At 42.7% G+C, this 16,513-nt stretch overlaps 1 protein-coding gene across 1 annotated transcript; it reads right to left on the bottom strand.

The window, feature by feature from the left end:
• Positions 1 to 681: 681 nt before the first annotated feature.
• Positions 682 to 15,961, bottom strand: LOC117290097. The gene is made up of 11 exons (XM_033771350.1): positions 15,722 to 15,961; positions 14,735 to 14,893; positions 13,939 to 14,150; positions 13,185 to 13,347; positions 11,999 to 12,115; positions 11,283 to 11,430; positions 10,483 to 10,614; positions 9,766 to 9,890; positions 8,863 to 9,355; positions 6,252 to 7,969; positions 682 to 2,077 (listed from the first exon to the last, which is right to left on the bottom strand). The coding sequence occupies exons 1-11, from the start codon at positions 15,959 to 15,961 to the stop codon at positions 722 to 724; spliced, it is 4,863 nt and encodes a 1,620-aa protein (XP_033627241.1). The 3' UTR covers positions 682 to 721.
• Between the last annotated feature and the right edge of the window lie 552 nt (positions 15,962 to 16,513).

Raw genomic sequence — 16,513 nt, forward strand, 5'->3', positions numbered from 1 at the left:
TGTACTCTTTAAAGAACAATCCTTTAAAGCTGATGATTTCTTATATATACATCTTACAGGTATCCGACCCGAAGCGAATCTTGCTTCGGAGATGATTTATAACCCATTCTTGTAAAATCATAATTGAGAGATGTATAATTAAAAAGGTTGTTTTGACACAAAATATATCTTATCAGTTCATCGACTTTTTACTATTGTCTTAAGTCTTTTGTCAGAGCGGACACAGAAAAGCCTGTGCCCAAATTAAAACAAAATTATAACTTAATTTGCTTCAGATCCTCCTCCCCCCAATCACAGTGGATTGTTTTGTCAACAGTTACCAGGTTGTTGCCCTGCCCCATAGCCCTTCTAAACAATGCCTTACACATGATTAGTTGATTTTTGAAATTCATACCAGAAGTGAGTCAAATTGTTTTATATATTTTTGTCAAACTTAAAAGCAATGTATTATTTTGGTTTAACCCTTATTAATACAATGTGTACATGTATTCGGTACTTTCCTAGGTTCTGTAAAAAAAATCACCGGCATGTTACTCGGATGGGATTCGATCTCACGACCTTTGCCAATTAAACAATCCGTTAAAGCATTTGTTTTGTTATCATGAGTACTGGGTTTGAAAATTAGTGTATAGTGAAGTACTGGTTTGTGTAACATCTATCATGATCGACAACCAACCCAACCCAACCCAGTGCGGCTGACCTCGACAACAGTCACACTTTGCTACTGATCCTGTTCATCAGTTGCTCCTCCTGCATCAGTGGTGTCCGTCTTGGTTTCCACACTAGTGTCCTCATCACCAGGGTGTACCCGGCTTGACCGTCTACGACCGACAGACAGCGCGCTGCTGAGCTTCCTGATGACTGTCGACAAAAAACTGCCCGACTTGTGGCTGGAGCCCGACTTGGACTGACTCGGGGAAGGATGGGAGGATACTTCTTTCAGGGGAGGAGGGGGAGTACCGAGCTCTCGATCAATGGAATGTGATTGCTCCATGTCGGCCACCGGGGCTGCATCTTCCAATACGGAGCGAGTAGCTGCACCTGCTATGGTGGAATCGTCCGAGGTGCCAATGTAATAGGATTCCGGAACACAATGTGGCAGCGGGCTTTGTGCTCCAAATTCTTCGGAGCTGTTTGACGAGCTGACCAAGTCTTCACCTCCGCTGATTGATGACGATGAGATGAAGCTTAACTCCGAGGCTGGGGATGAGCCGGGACTACAATCTGGCTCAAGCCGTTCTTCAATGCCCAGCTCCCCACTGTTTTCTTCATCAATGGCCATCCTTTCCCCAGTGTTTGTGGACTCGTTTTTGTTTGCCAGTTCAAAATCCCTTTCTTGCTCAAGTTCTCCACTATCAGCTGGTTGTCCACTATCAGTCTTTTGTAAACTGTTGGCTGGTGTCACACCATCAATCTGTCTGCCATTACTGGCTGTTTCCCTTTTGTCTGCCATTGCGTCCCTGTTGGTCGGTTCCTCATCATTGGTCTGTCCACTATTTTTGGCCAAATCCTCTGTACTGGCCTGTTGTCCATTGTCGTCTTGTTCTGTTGCGTTGACCAGTTCGCCACTTTTTACTTCACAGGGGCCATTGGTCAACACTCCCTCTGGTGTTTGAATGCTTCCATCCTTCACGTCGTCGAATACAGAGATGTCCTCAATGTTGCCCTCTGCAGAGTGCGACCCATTCCCATCACTTCCTAATGTACTGGCTTCTTTTCGATTGTCCAAGGCCAAAGGCTCTGCCTCATGAGACGCAATGCCTTCATCCAAGACCTTGGTTTCATCCCGTCTAGCCTGCTTATCATCTGGTGAGGCATCATCGATAGAAGCATCCATCGCCACCACACTTTCCCTATACCCATCAACATCGCTTTCAGCCTTCACTCTTTGTTCACAAGTCGGATCCCGTTGGCGGTTTTCAATTAAGTTGGGCGGTTTTTCAGAGTCATCTTGGCACTTTGCCGCCTGCGTTCCTTCTGCAATAACTGCTGCATTGGAAACACCAGTTGTATGTCCACCATTTGGTACTTCCTCGTCAGCATGCTCAGAAACCGGCTCTTCAATGGTGTGACGAGCCTGGCAGAAGATAGAAAACAATATTCAGGATGTTAAAATTGGCGACAGCCGATAGTTAAAAATTGCATGATCAAAACATATAAAACAATGATTTGCTGAGTTGTTTCATCAATAGTGCTTTGTTTCCTTATTTCAATCACAGATTTCAATTTGAAAATTTTGGGGTCTACTTGTTAATATTCAGAGATGGTCGGGGTGACTTTGGGAAGCTATTGTTGCTATGGTTTTCTGTTGGGTGTGTCGGTATCAGTCTCTCTCCGTGTTTTGTCTATGGTCTGTTAAAGACCTATAAACTCTGCATTCACTCGTCAGAATGGCCGTCCAAATGTTCTAGTCAGTGTTTTTGGTATATTTTTATTCACATTATCACATTGTGACCCGAAGGCCAAATTGCATGACAATTTACAATATAAAAACAACACAAATCATTGAAAAAAGGAACAAATTAAGAAGCAGCTCACAAGGAATATAAAGGCCCTATTTAGATAACTGGTAAAAAGTAAGCACGGGCAGTTTTATTAATAATCAAAATGCGAGTAATAATCTAGCACAGATTTGAGGTGGTGGCACTAATTAAAAAAAAAAAAAAAAAAAAGTTATTAAAAGCTGTTCACAGAGCAAAATATTCTACTTGTTCAGCAAGCTGATGAAATAGGGTATTGGGCTGTTTTTGAATCGTGATGTCCTGGTGCGTAAGTGTGAATAATGATGTGCATTACGCAGGTTGCGGGCGTGAGACTCCCGTCTGGTAGGAGGGAGAAGATCATATGTACGTTCTGACTTGGCAAGTCCTTCGGCCAAGCTGAGACAATGTTTCACCCTCCTATCAGCAAGAGACTCAAGCCCGCAAAGCTGCATAGCATCCGCATACGAAGTATAGCGCTGTGCCAAAATTGTTCTGCATGCACGTTTTTGCAGGTGCTCCAGAGTCTTCTCCTGGGCAGCAGTAATTGAGGAAGACCAAGTAACATCCGCATATTCAACAGCAGGCCTCACATAACTTTTATAAATTGTTATGAGTTCAACATCATTAAATCCAAACCTCTTAAGCAGTCGGAGCATATACAGTTTTTGATTGGCTTTCTTAGAAATTTCATTGATATTTTTATCCCATCGTAGGTCATTCTGTAGCCAGACTCCTAGGACCTTTGCCTCAGATACAAAGTTCAGAGGGACTCCCGCAATGCTCAACTCGGCATGTGGTGGGGGTTTAGTTTTGAAACATGTTTGGATGGCTTGACACTTGGAGGGATTCAGGCTGAGTTTGTTGGTGTTGGTCCATTCAGTAAATTCATCAAGAACTACTTGCAGCCCACTAGGCTGGAAGCAGGAACGATTTTCAGCAAATGTCAAGTCATCCACATATTTCCAGCACTTAATCTTTTCACCCAAATCATGAGCAGCGTCATTAATAACAACCTGGAAACCAATGGGGCCGAGTTTAGTTCCTTGCGGGAGAGCTCCACTGAGAACCTTGTACTCTGAGAGTGCTTGGTTGTATCGTACACATTGGGCGCGGTTGCTGACAAAGTCACACAACCAAGGGACGATGGATCTACGGACTCCCAAGCGGATAAATTTTTCAATGAGGATGGTATGATCAATCATATCGAACGCCTTGGAAAAATCCGTCAGAACCACCGTCCCAATGTTGTCAACCTTGTCGGCACTTTGATGGAGTGAATGAAGGAGACTAACTAAATAATGGGAGGTCGAAATGCCTTTGACATTGCCAAATTGCTGTGGGTCAATTTTGTCTTGAATATCATCCAAAACCCAGTTTGTTACAAAACCCTCCCCAATCTTTGCAAAGCAGTCAGTCAAAGAAACTGGCCTGAGTTTATCAGCTGTAGGGGGGTTCGTTTTTGGTATTGGCACTACTATGGCCTTTTTCCATTGCTTAGGCACCACACCCTCTTTGTACGAGCAATTCAACACATCAGTTAAAGGTGAACTCAACTCATAGGCAAATTCTTTAACAAGCTTGGGAGAAATTCCATCGGGACCAGTTGCTTTGTTGGATTTGACTTTTTTGAGCTCAGTGTACACTTCCCAAGGATAGAGTGATGGTGGAGGTTCCATGGCTGGTAAGTAGGCCTCCAGAACATTAAGATCCAGTGGGGGGATATGAGAAGAAACCTTCACAAACTGATCATTAATTGTATTGGCAATGGTCACATGATCATCATCACTCACTCCCTGGACAAGTATTCTGAGGACAGCTTTAGTGTTTCCAGACATTGTTTTTATCTGCTGGTGCCACTTCCTTGGATTGGTTTCTTGTAGAATTCGGACTCTGTTAGCGTAGAAGTAAACTTTAGCCTTCTTGATCTCTCTACGTACCTCATTGCGTAGTTTATTGTACACCTCGACTCTCCCCGATCCGAACGCAACCTGTCTCTTTTTTACAAGTGATTGAACTTTCTGAGACATCCATGGTTTACTACTGCTTTGGGTTATTATTGTCTGCATGGGAAAGAATCTATCAACTGCACCATGGAGAGACTCGTATAGTGCGTCTGCCTTACGCTGGGTATTTTCAGCTTTGAGAACATTAGACCAGTCTTGTTCTTGGATCCACCTACCAAACTCTCTCAATTCTGTATCTTTCATGGGACGAAATGTCCTTTTGCTGCCCTGATTTTTTATAACATGCACTTTGGGTCTCCACAGGATACACACATGATCACTCTTTCCTAATGCTGACAAGGGAACTGGGTCTCTATAGTGAACATTGAAATTGGTCATGATAAGATCTAATGTAGCAAGTGCACGAGTGGGAAATTTAACCAACTGTTTTAGATTACAATGCTTGAGAATGTTGTTTACGGGCATTCTGTTGAAGTCCCCCATAATAGCAAAGCCTATGTCCGGATATTTAGTGTGGAGAAGGTCCATGGATTCCAATAGATGTTGTGTGAGAAGATCTTGGAGGGATGAATCTGGTGGAATATAGACGCCACATACAGCGATGATCGATGTATCTCTGGGTAGCCTCTTAGGTTGTAATAGAGACCATACACACTCCAGCTCGTTGGGGACTGAGATTTCTGGAATCCCACTTGTAGTGATTTGTGACTTGACATAAACTGCAACTCCTCCACCTTTTGCATGACTACGAGACTTTGAAAAAATCTCATAGCCGTCAATGGAGAGCATATAGTCAGGCATATCAGGTCGAAACCAAGATTCAGTTATCACTCCCACATCTACAGATTCTTGATGTAAAAGCAGTTCAAAGTCATCAAATTTGTTCACAAGAGATTGAGCGTTGCAAAGCACGAATGTAGGAAAATCTCTCTTTGGATGTTCTTGAACTGATGTTAAAGTGTTGGTTTTAATCTCAGTAAGATTTGACAAAGTTACTCCTCTTCTAATGATCGTGGGGTTCTGTAAGTGAGGTCTATAAGCCTCCACAACTTGTATCTTCCTGTACAGGTTCTTACCTCCACGACATCCCCTCTTATTTCTTTTTCGGCACGCCAATAAATCAATGAGTGTACTTTGTAGATGGGTGTCCGGTTGGAACAAGCAGTTGTTACTGTTCAAGCTCTTAAGAAAGCTATTGGAGTACGTATATCTGTTAATTGTAGGCATGTCTCTTGAGAGAGAGATATAAAAAAACTTCACAGTTTCAAATCTCACAGTTAATTAGTTTAGTAACGCTCACAGTAGTGTGAATATGGCATTCAGAGAGCTGACGAATGACATAGCACCGGCTATAGCATGCAGTCAGTGCCAGCGTCCTCAAAACAGTTCAGCACCAGATGAACAAGCAAGGTGGAGGTGTCAGCACCAGACTAAAAACTCCTATCAAATACTGGTTAGAGGCAGTCTAGTGTCACTCCTCTAAATGTGAAAACAATGTTCTGCAAAGACCACCGCAAAACTGTGGTAAAAACTCACTTTTAATACAAAGTCAACGAAAAATACTGGTGTGCAGGTGATCACGAGTACTCACATACTATAAAGTTCACATATTTGAGACAAACACCAACTCACAAGCAGCAAAACTGAGACAATCTATCGAAAAACAGCAGAGCAGTAAAAACATCATGATGCAGCCTCACGAAGGGCGCCCTCAAGAAAATGTGTAACCCTTTCGCTAAAATGAAAAGAGAACATCTCGCTTAACCCATCATTACTTGGTACTGCAATCTTCATTGTCGCTCACCTTCAATCTCCGTTTCGGCAAGTAACACACTCCCTCCGACTCATCAATCGTCACAAGTTCCTCTTGTGAATGATGAGCGGTCACATCCTCTTGATCTGCGTCTAAGATGTCGCAGATGTCGTCCATCTTATCCGAAAAGTTCTTGGAATGTTTTGAGTGCTTGGACAGCTCCCGGACCAATGTGTCCTTCAGGCATTTGGCCGAGCCTTGACAGAAGGTCATGTCGGGACGAAAGATGTTGCGAAAGGAGTTGCGACTGCCCGTGGTGTAAGACGACGCTACCTTGTGGTGACGATCTGGCTTCATGGAGATAGCCGAGAGGTTGGAATCTATCAGGTCCTCACTCACATTGATGAGGTTGTTGTGGTACATTGGGACGATGGTGCTGTAGTGATGATGACTGCTCTCCTTCGATGCTGCTTCGTTGTCGTCAGGAGGAAGCTTATCATCCGTCGGTATGTTCGTAGCTGAGATTTTATTCTCTGTTTTTGTGTGGTCGTGAGAGTCGGCATCATGGTGGATGAGCCTTCCTGAGCTGTCTGCCTTGAGCGAGTCTGCGGATAACACCGCAGCTGTAACGTTGATGGAAACTTTCGACGAGGCAGAGGAGGTTGCGGAATGGTGCCTTGCCGGCATGACAGCTCCTTCAAAGACCTTCTTGTGGTTTCCCATTTCCTTCACGACCTCTTGGAGGTCTGTCGCAAAAGCTCCGCTCAGACATCCCTTCAGGGAGGTGACGCTTGTCTCCTCGGCAATGATCTCATTCTCAACTACTCCAATAATGTCACCACCTTCTTCTTCACTTTCACTGCTACTACTGCTACTGCTACTACAGCTGCTGCTGCTACACTCACTCTCTGTCTGCCTCTTGTCCTCCTCATCGCCATCTTGTTCAACTTCAGGAAGTTGTTGTTTAATTTCAGAAAGGTGTTCTTTGGAGTGATTTTGGTCTTCGTGGTGATGTTCGTGGTGATGTTCATGGTGATGATGCTCATGATTGTGGTGGTGATGATGTTGCATCTCCTGCTCCACATCCTCCAAGATGCCCATCACGTTCGCCAGGAGGATACTGTCACTCTCCATGTTCTCATCTGCTTCCTCCTCATTCATGCCAGAAGGGGAATCCTCTCTTTGATTATCTTTAAGGTCGAGATCTGCCTTGTCCCCAAGATGCTCTTCCTGTCGAGAACCTTCCATCTTGATGTCAACTTGGCTTTCCACTTTTTCCTCCGGAGCTTTGCCATCAGCAGGTAGTGTTTCTCTTGAACTCCCGAGCTCCACAGATTGATCGGTCGAGTTAAACGGTTTGCTCAAAGCATCCCTGTCAAACTCAACTTTTAAACTTTCAGCTTGCTTCTCTTTGTCCTCTTCTTTAGGACAGAGAGTTGAGTCCATCAACTTTAAATCGTGTTCTTCGGGAAACTGTTTTTTCGATGCTTCCTCACCGCTGTCTACCTCCCTTTCTAACTCTTCAACCTTCACTGTAATTGTTCTCGTACTCAACTGGTTCTCTTCTGATTGCTCGTGCTGAGTATTCTCGTTTCCTCTTTCTGCCTCTTGTTCAATTTCCTCACCGATTGCCATGTTCTCTTCAGCAACTTTGCTTCCTTCTTTGAGATTCAGGTCAGACTCAGTTTCCCAGAACTCGGTATCAGTCCATGAGTCGTCCTCAGACATTGAGTACTCCTCTTCGGCCGCATCTTTTTCATTCTCGCCATCTTCAATTCAATTAAATTCAAATCAATTAAACAAGTACTGAGTACACAGTGCTAACACACATCGGTGTATGGGTAAAAACCAAAATTAATATTCTTTATCCCCGATTTTAACATCTATTATATCGTTGCGGTAACCGCTGCCAAAACATAGGATTCGAACTGCCTCTAGCTGCCGGGCAACCTCGGTAGTCTAGTTGGTAAGACACTGCTCTAGAATTGCAAGGGTCGTGGGTTCGAATCCCACGAGAGTAACATGCCTGTGATATTTTTTCACAGGACTCGGGAAAGTACTGAGTATACAGTGCTAACACACATCGGTGTATGGGTAAAAACCAAAATTAATATTCTTTATCCCCGATGCAATTTTAACATCTATTATAAATTAAACATTAGTTATGTATTCACAATAAGAAAAGGCGAAATCATTAGGACATAATAGAGAACAATACAAGCTAAGAGTAACCATGACCAATGATAATGATAGGGCCTACTGAACAATTGTAACAATTATAAGTATGGAGGCTGTTCGAATAAGCCGAGGCTTGCGGGGAACAGCCCTAGACATGATACAAAAACAATAAGCAAAGACAACAAAACATAAAAAAACGAAACAAACAGACAGGAGATAATGCAAATTGTATTATGAGTAAATTATAAAGATATAATAATGACAACATTAAGACCGGGGCCGAATTTCATAGATCTGCTAAATCAGAAAAATATTACTTAACAAATTCCTGCTTTTATAAGCAGAAATGAGCATGATACCAGTCACAAATTGTACATGTGACAAATGGTACCATGTTCTGGTAAGCATAAGTTTTGTTGTTCTTAGCTACTTTTTGTGCTTAAGCAGCTCTATGTAATTGAGCCCTGCTAAAAACAAAACAAACCAGGTTCTTCCATGTCAGTGTCAGATCCAACAATGTCTTGGTGAAGTTTCTCCTCGGGGACGGAGCCAGATGAAGTACTTCCTCCAGATGAAGATGACCGTGTACCAGAGGAGCGTTCGTCCCTGTCTTCCTCAGACCGATGTTGGCGTTTCTCCGCCTCCTCCTGATCCCTGTCCGGCCACGCCTTTACTGCCACGCCCTTTCCAACCACACCCTTCCCAAGATGCTCCCGGTCTCTCTCCTCCATCTTCATCTTATCTTCCTCCTCATCACCACTCTCATCCGCCAAGTAAACATCCTGCATGATCGACACGGGTCCCGTCTGCTCATCGGCTCGGCACTCTGGAGACTGCCGGTAGTCCAGTGACGTCACCGAGAGCACCTGATCCGTTATGGTAATGACCGGCTTTTCTTTTACCAGCGGGGTGAAGACGAAGCTCTCATCGCTTGATGAAATCGAGTCACGTGATGTTGAGTTTGTAAGACCCACGAGCTATTGAAATGAAATATATTATAATTCAATCAACATAATTTTTGACACGGAAGTTTGATGCACAAAAATAGATTTTAATCAAACAGCAAAAGGTACTATACTTTCCGTTAAAATACTTATTTATAACTTTAACTGTCAGCTATCATGGTATTTTTTCTTTTGAATCTATTTGATTACTTTCCTGAGCTGAGTTTGTTGAACCATGGAGGTAGAATGGTTGAACCGCCATGATGAGGCGCTTGAAAACCAGTGTGGTCACTTCACTGATTTCTGATATAGTGCTATTGGTATACAGCGGGAAACCCGACCAAAAGAAGCATAACGGTCCTACCGGATTCTTACTAACGGACACAGTTTTTTCTCTAGTATAATTGCTGAATATTTTACACCTGAAATAAATAGATTCTTACCCTGGATGTTGAAGCGCTTGCAGCCTCATCGGTCTTCTTCTTCTCCTCATTTAGTCTTGTCTCAAGCTGTTCTTCGTGATCTTGAAGTTTCCCGTTCAATATTTTGGTCGTGTGTCTGTAAATAGCTGTCATGTCACAAAGAGAAAGTTTGTCTGTGAACATTTTGTCGCGACCCCTTCTTTGTGAGTAGTTTATGTCTTTTCAAAATCTGTTTTACAGAAAGTTCACTGTTAAATGTGCTTCGGGATAAAGAATACTATTTGGTTTTACTCTTACATCGATGTTTGAAGCACTGTACTCAGTACTTTCCCAAGTTCTGTGAACACAAACCACAGGCATATTACTCGGTGGGATTCGGACCCACGACCATTTGCAATTCTAAAGCAGATGTCTTTATCACTAGAAAAATGAGACTGCCCGGTAGCTATATATGGCGCGCTCGGAACCTATATTTTAGCAGCGGGCACCGCAACGATTTAATAAAAATGCTAAATTTGCATCGGAGAAAAAAAGTGCTTTTACCCAAAAGTTTACTTGACCCTGGACAAGGCCCAATAATAAAGGTGCAGTGCACTCTACTGTTTGAAGAGTTCAAAACAACTTACTTTTTGTTTTTAAATGTTGGTTCAAAATAACAAGTTGATAGAACCGTTATAATATTTGGTGTAAATCTACATTGAAATTCCTCTACATGTGTCGTCCATCACGGCAGCTTACCCATTTGTCGCCGGTGTCGGCGGTTGTATTTCTCTCTGATCTTGGATAGTCTCTTGTCGAGTCGCCTGGCGATTATTGCTTCTCTCTCGGCAACGAGTTTGGCCCTGGCATCCCTGATATTCTCAAAGACGACTTGAGTGGACAGATTTCGGGAAAGAGGGGAAAGAGTATTAAGATGAACTTCCCCGATACACATAAAACTACAGTACTATGAAGCTCTGTTACCTCAATTATATCGCTTGCTCATGGGACGAGGAAACCTTAAATGGTTGAGTAGTAACGACACTTGAACTATACCGTTCGTGAGCAGACCTATTTGTCAACACTTTTCCCAAAATGTATCACTTCGCTACTTCAAACTTGCCCTTTTAACCCAGGACGTAAATTCTCTTAATAAATTATACAGCATATTTCACAAGTGGTGAGAATTGTGATTGAACAAAGATCGCAACGTGTTAAATTGCGCTCGAACTAGGCCTGCGTAATGGGGAAAAAGTTTGCTACGTAAACAAAAATGGATCACCGCGCGGATTTTAAGAAAGGCCAACTGTTGTTTGCAAATTACGCAAATTCGACGTTTTTGTGGAGAACTTTTGGAAACTGTGAGTTTAGAACTGCGTCCGTGCGGAAAACTCGTCAGTCGGACAACTCGACTCGGGTCGGGCAGATTGACAAGTCGCCTGTGAGGCAACTGGACACGGAGTGCCAAGACAAGACGACATGGTGAATTGCTGATCTCCGTTACTGTACGAGTTGCCTGATAACCCACCACGTATCTTCTCTTAACTCACGTGGGCTACCTTGTTGCTTTGCTCGGTGGGCCTCAGCCATCCTCCTTCGCATGACTTTGACCTTTTTTCCCTTAGTCTCCTCCTCGTGTCGTTGGTCGGCCTCTTGGGTCTGCTGGAGCTCGTGCGCCGTCTCTCGTCTTTCCCATTGCTCCTCAAGCTAAAAGCAGACGAAAGAAATTTTGTTGTCGATCTGGAGTCGGCTTTGAAGCTCTTCGTGGTGACATTTTAAACTTGGGCCTGCGGTGGCTGATTTGCAGTATTTTGTTAGTAATCTTTTAGTCTTGCAATACATCTTTATACTGAAATTAACGATCACTTTGAAGAAGACAAAAATCAATTGGGGTTGAACAAAGAAAAAATTGACTAGAGTTAACTTGCCGGCACTCTACCAACTGACCTATCTAGCCCGATGTTGGCGGTCTTTTTTCACTTTTTTCCATCATGGAAGTGTTCTGCCTCTGCAAATTTGGTTATGTTTTTTTTCTTCTAACCAATAAGCCGGAATAGCATGCAAATAATTCATGTTAGAGAAAAAAAATGGGTGAATTTTATATTTTCGAACCCTGAATGCGAAACATACTAAGAATTGGGACAAAGGCCAGATGGACGTTTAATGGTCCGATTTCGGCGAGAGATAAAGCAACTCAATTTTTTTATAAATATACTAGTCCAAAGAGTTAGATAATGTTTCACTCGGTAATGTGTCTGCTCCTGACCATGTTTACCTTCATTTCTCGCTTGGCCGCCTTGATGAGTTTCCTTCGTTCAAGTTCCCTTTCTCGTTCCACCTCCTCTTCGAGACGTTTCTTCAGCTGAAGAAATTGCCTCTCATGGGCCGGGGTCTTATTGGGAAGAAAACAAATGTTGAAAGAATTAAAATGTTCGGTTTTATGTTTCAACTTTCTATTTTGCTAGGAGGAGTGGGAAAACTACCAATCCACGATAAGTTAGTGTTTTGCTGGGTTCCTTTATACGTGCATTACCATTCCTAGTAGCCTACATGGGACAAACAGCTTTATGCCCCCCCCCCCCCCCCCGAAGGAAAATGCATTATCAACATATTAATATCGACCTTTTTAAAGCCATTGGACACTTTCGGAACAGAACAAAAAATAAAAGTTCACAGATTTACAAATAACTTACAGGGTGTACAACTAATGGTAAAATACTTGTCTTGATATATTATTCCATGAAATGCTTTACTTTTTGAGAAAACAGTAAAACAATATCAATTCTCGATATCGAGAATTCAAATTTAGTTTAAACACATGTCATGACACGGCGAAACGTGCGGAAACAAGGGTGGGTTTTCCCGTTATTTTCTCCCGACTTCGATGACCGATTGAGTCTAAATTTTCACAGGTTTGTTATTTTTATAGATAAGTTGTGATACACGAAGTGTGGGCCTTGGATAATACTGTTTACCGAAAGTGTCCAATGGCTTTAAGGAGAAGTTCTCCCGAAATAAAAATGATACAATAACAAATTATTTTTAAGAGCTATTTAAACAGATTGCATGCTATAAGCTTTCTATTTGTTTTCATTGTGTGTCGGAAATTTAATGGGTGCCCTTTTCAATGGAATCCGGAACGTGTCCATAGGGCTGTTCCACAAGCCTCAACTGATCTGAGCATCCTCATTCTTGTTACATTTTTCATTACCATTATCATTGATACGTTTACTCTATAAATTGTGTCATAATGATTCTGTCTGTTCTGATTGTGAGTAATAGGCCTATACGAAAACAATGTTTCAATGAATGAATTGAATTTGACTAATAAGTTATACGCGATCTGAGCGTGACTAGTGGTTTGACTTTAATCTATTTAACCGCCGTATAAACAGACAAACAAGCACAGAAACACACAAACAAACAAACTGAAATAGAAGGCATAAAAACTGCTGTTGTACCTTTTCCTCTCTTTGGCCCGTACCAATCTTGCCTGCCTTGCGTCTCTGCTCCTGAGCCGTATGGGCCTTCACGACGCCATCCCGTATCGTCTTAATCTTGGAAACACTTATCTTTTTCGATGCATTTTTGATCTTTTCGTTTTTCTTTTCTTGTTGAGGCGGTCTGGACGGAGGGAAATGAAATGTGTACCGTTGACTCTGTATCACGAGCTACTATTTTGTTATTTCGTTGAGAAAAAAGACTGTCAAACCCGACTCCAATATGGACTTAATTTGATCCTTCGATGTCGATCCTTTGTGAATGATGCCCGTTAATAAGTTGGCTAAATATTTTGAACTTTGTTATGTATTTCAAGAAATTGGCCGCCATCGTTGATGAAACATTTTATGCTTGAAAGGCTCTCTCCTTGGCTGAGAGATGAGCGCAGCGCGTACACACGTGCACTTTTCCATTGTTTTTTAAATTAAAGATGGCGGTCAATGACGTCATGCATCCATACCTTGCGATAGATCTAGTGGACGGAGCTCTCCGTTGATGTTTAGCCGGTCGGTATGCAGCCTTGTGCCAACTGTCAGTCCATGTAGGCGTCAATCGCTTCTTGTGATGGTTGAGTTTATGATGCTGGTGGCCATGGTAGCTCATTCGGTTTTCTCGGCTACGAGCTTTTTTCATCTTGAAAAAAAACGGTAGATTGAAAAGTTTGTTTAAACCGTTTGTTAATGACTCTGAAAATGAATGGCAATAAAAACTAACTTGATAAGAATCATCGGGGACACTTCTCTACCTCGTGACATCATTTGACGATGGAGAGCAACAGACACAAACTTGTGCAACATCCCAAAGTGACTCAACTTTTTAAAAAGAAGAATTCTTACCATTTGCCGTCTCTCCTGCGTCAATTTCTCCAGATGGATTTGCTTGACATACTGGTGGTACTCGTTAAACTGTTTCAGACCACATTTCACCTGACAACAAAGACAATGAATAATCATTAATTAGTATGACTATCCAGAGCCAGTTTCCGTGAATTGTATGAAGTTCAGCATTTGGCAAGTGATAATTTGACAACCATTTTTATAAAACAAATATAAACAACTTTGACGAACCGGGTATTAAGATGCTTCTGGTTGAAAGTACTTGTTAGTCTCCCGAATATAAAAGGTATTGGTTTGCTTAGAAAGTGTTCCAGATAATATAAACTCTCATACTTTACCCTTGGTATACTGCCATATTGGGGGGGGGGGGGGATGGAAGAGAGCTAAATAATTGAGAGCTAGTATGTCCTCCCTGTGCCCACTTTCATAAGGTTGTTTCAACAGCAAATTCTGCTCAGAAAATTTCTTGGCTCAGCAAAAAATTGCCGGGTACCACTCGCAGCAATGGTAACTGTGGTGTTCTGGCTGATAGCCAAAGCAAAGCAAAAGTTTGTTTTGTTCTGAGAAAACTTTTGTGCTTACAGGCTTTATGCAATTGAGTCCAGTGCCCAATCTCATCGCTCGGCAGAAGCAGAGCCATGAAACCGCACCCTCTGGTGAGTTGGAGCACTTACCATTCCGCAGGGGGTGAGGAAGCCATTTTGTCTGAGGTGCGAGTACATCTTAGGGTGCGTGTAGTAGCCCCTCAGGTGTGGGTCATGGAGGCTCCGGTACATCATGTCAAGCCCCTGGGGGCTGGGATCGAACTTCATGTTGGTCGGAGTCGTGAATAACTATTACAAACAGGCAACCAAAAGTTATTTTAATTTTGAGATCAATTTTGATTTTTGCGATTTAAAATTGTTCGTTTGGAAATAGAAAGGGCACGTTGATAAGTCAACAGCAAAATACTTCGGCAGAATGTCCTCTTATATAAAGCACCGATTAGCTAAGCACAAAACAATTTATTGTATCAGGAAAAAAGGCTGTTCCCCATGTCATCGTCTGCAACTGATTGCCCACATAGTTTTGCTTATAATAGCAGGGAAAAAAAGAATAAAAGGAAACTGTTCACTGTTCTTAACAGATGCACATTATGTGCAGAAGGCTGGACTCGCTGTAGGCCTTACGGTAAAAATGAAAAGATGCCTGGAAAATCAATTTCGTTTAAAAACAATTCTGCTTTATTTAAAGGATAATAATAATAGTTACGTTTCCTTTAGTTCTGCACAAAACGCCAGTAAATTTAGAGCAGCTCTGTTGGGCGCATGGCCATTTTAAAAAATCGCGCGCCGTGCTATTCGACTCCCGGAACAGGGTAAATTCCGATCACGTCACGCTTAGCCTACGGGCATCTCGTTTTAAACATTGGGTGCGTTCGTTTAGCTTACCTGGGTCGACCCCGGTTTGTGACGTTTTTTTTCCCCCAGGACGAACGTGTGCAGATAATTACCCCCGTTCATCCTGGAAGAAAAAGCCGCCACACACCGGGGTCGACCCAGGGAAGCTAAACGAACGCACCCTGTGTAGTTCATCCCTGGTCCGAATGATCTTTGCAACTCATGGCGCTGTATAAACGTAAACTTTCACTTTGAAATATAAGCCTCTGCCGATCCACCCACCTTTTCACACAAGGCTGTCGTGTACAACATGATCTTCCCATGTGGTGCTCCCACCAATGGTATCTTACTGTGCATCGGAGTATCCAGCATCCAGGCAGGCACCGGAGGTCTCTCTGCCGGGGCACAACGCCGCGTTTTACGGCGTCGAGGCTGAGAAGACGAGGGGGATGGCGGAGGTGTTGCCGTGGCTTTAACATTCGCCGTATGTCGTGCTCCATGTCTGGTTTTTAGAGCTTCCATTGGAATTTTTCAGTGAGAACTTAACTTTGACTTTTGAAGAATACTCGTCGCATTTGCTCCGAATTCGGCTTACGGCTTAAACTTACTGAACTTTCCAAAGCTCGCTGAAAATGACAAGGCCGGGAGCAAGGCCTGTCGAATTATTACCCGAAATGTTACATTTTGTTTCAGAAGCCATCAACGAATTGTAATTTTTCTTGCTAACATAGCTTTTTCTCCTGTGTGAAAAAGACAACTTTGGATGGAATATGCTTTATTGCGTCGAGCGTCTAAAATGGAACGTTAATTAAAACGCAATTGCGCGATAACCCTGCAAATGTGCAGTCGTGGCACGGAGACAACTTATTTTTTTCTTCGACGCTGGCGTCCGTTACTGGTGATCGCGCCTGTAAGCATAATACGCACTGCCATGCATGAGGAGGGCGGGTTTATGTAATTTTGGTAGTTGTGTCCCCCTCTTTGACTGTTTGAAGAAGATTCGTCGCATGTGCTCCTAATTTGGTTATTCATATACTTTTGACTCTGATAGATTAATAGGACACATTAAAACTA

The sequence above is a fragment of the Asterias rubens genome, chromosome 5, assembly GCF_902459465.1.
Source record: "Asterias rubens chromosome 5, eAstRub1.3, whole genome shotgun sequence".
Lineage (NCBI taxonomy): Eukaryota > Metazoa > Echinodermata > Asteroidea > Forcipulatida > Asteriidae > Asterias > Asterias rubens.

Excerpts from the sequence above, each read along its gene's own strand:
- LOC117290097 (XM_033771350.1), bottom strand. The coding sequence starts at position 15,961 with ATGGAAGCTCTAAAAACCAGACATGGAGCACGACATACGGCGAATGTT. Across the intron at positions 14,894-15,721 it reads CGACAGCCTTGTGTGAAAAG|TTATTCACGACTCCGACCAA; the intron begins GTGGGTGGATCG and ends TGTTTGTAATAG. Across the intron at positions 14,151-14,734 it reads TCCTCACCCCCTGCGGAATG|GTGAAATGTGGTCTGAAACA; the intron begins GTAAGTGCTCCA and ends CTTTGTTGTCAG.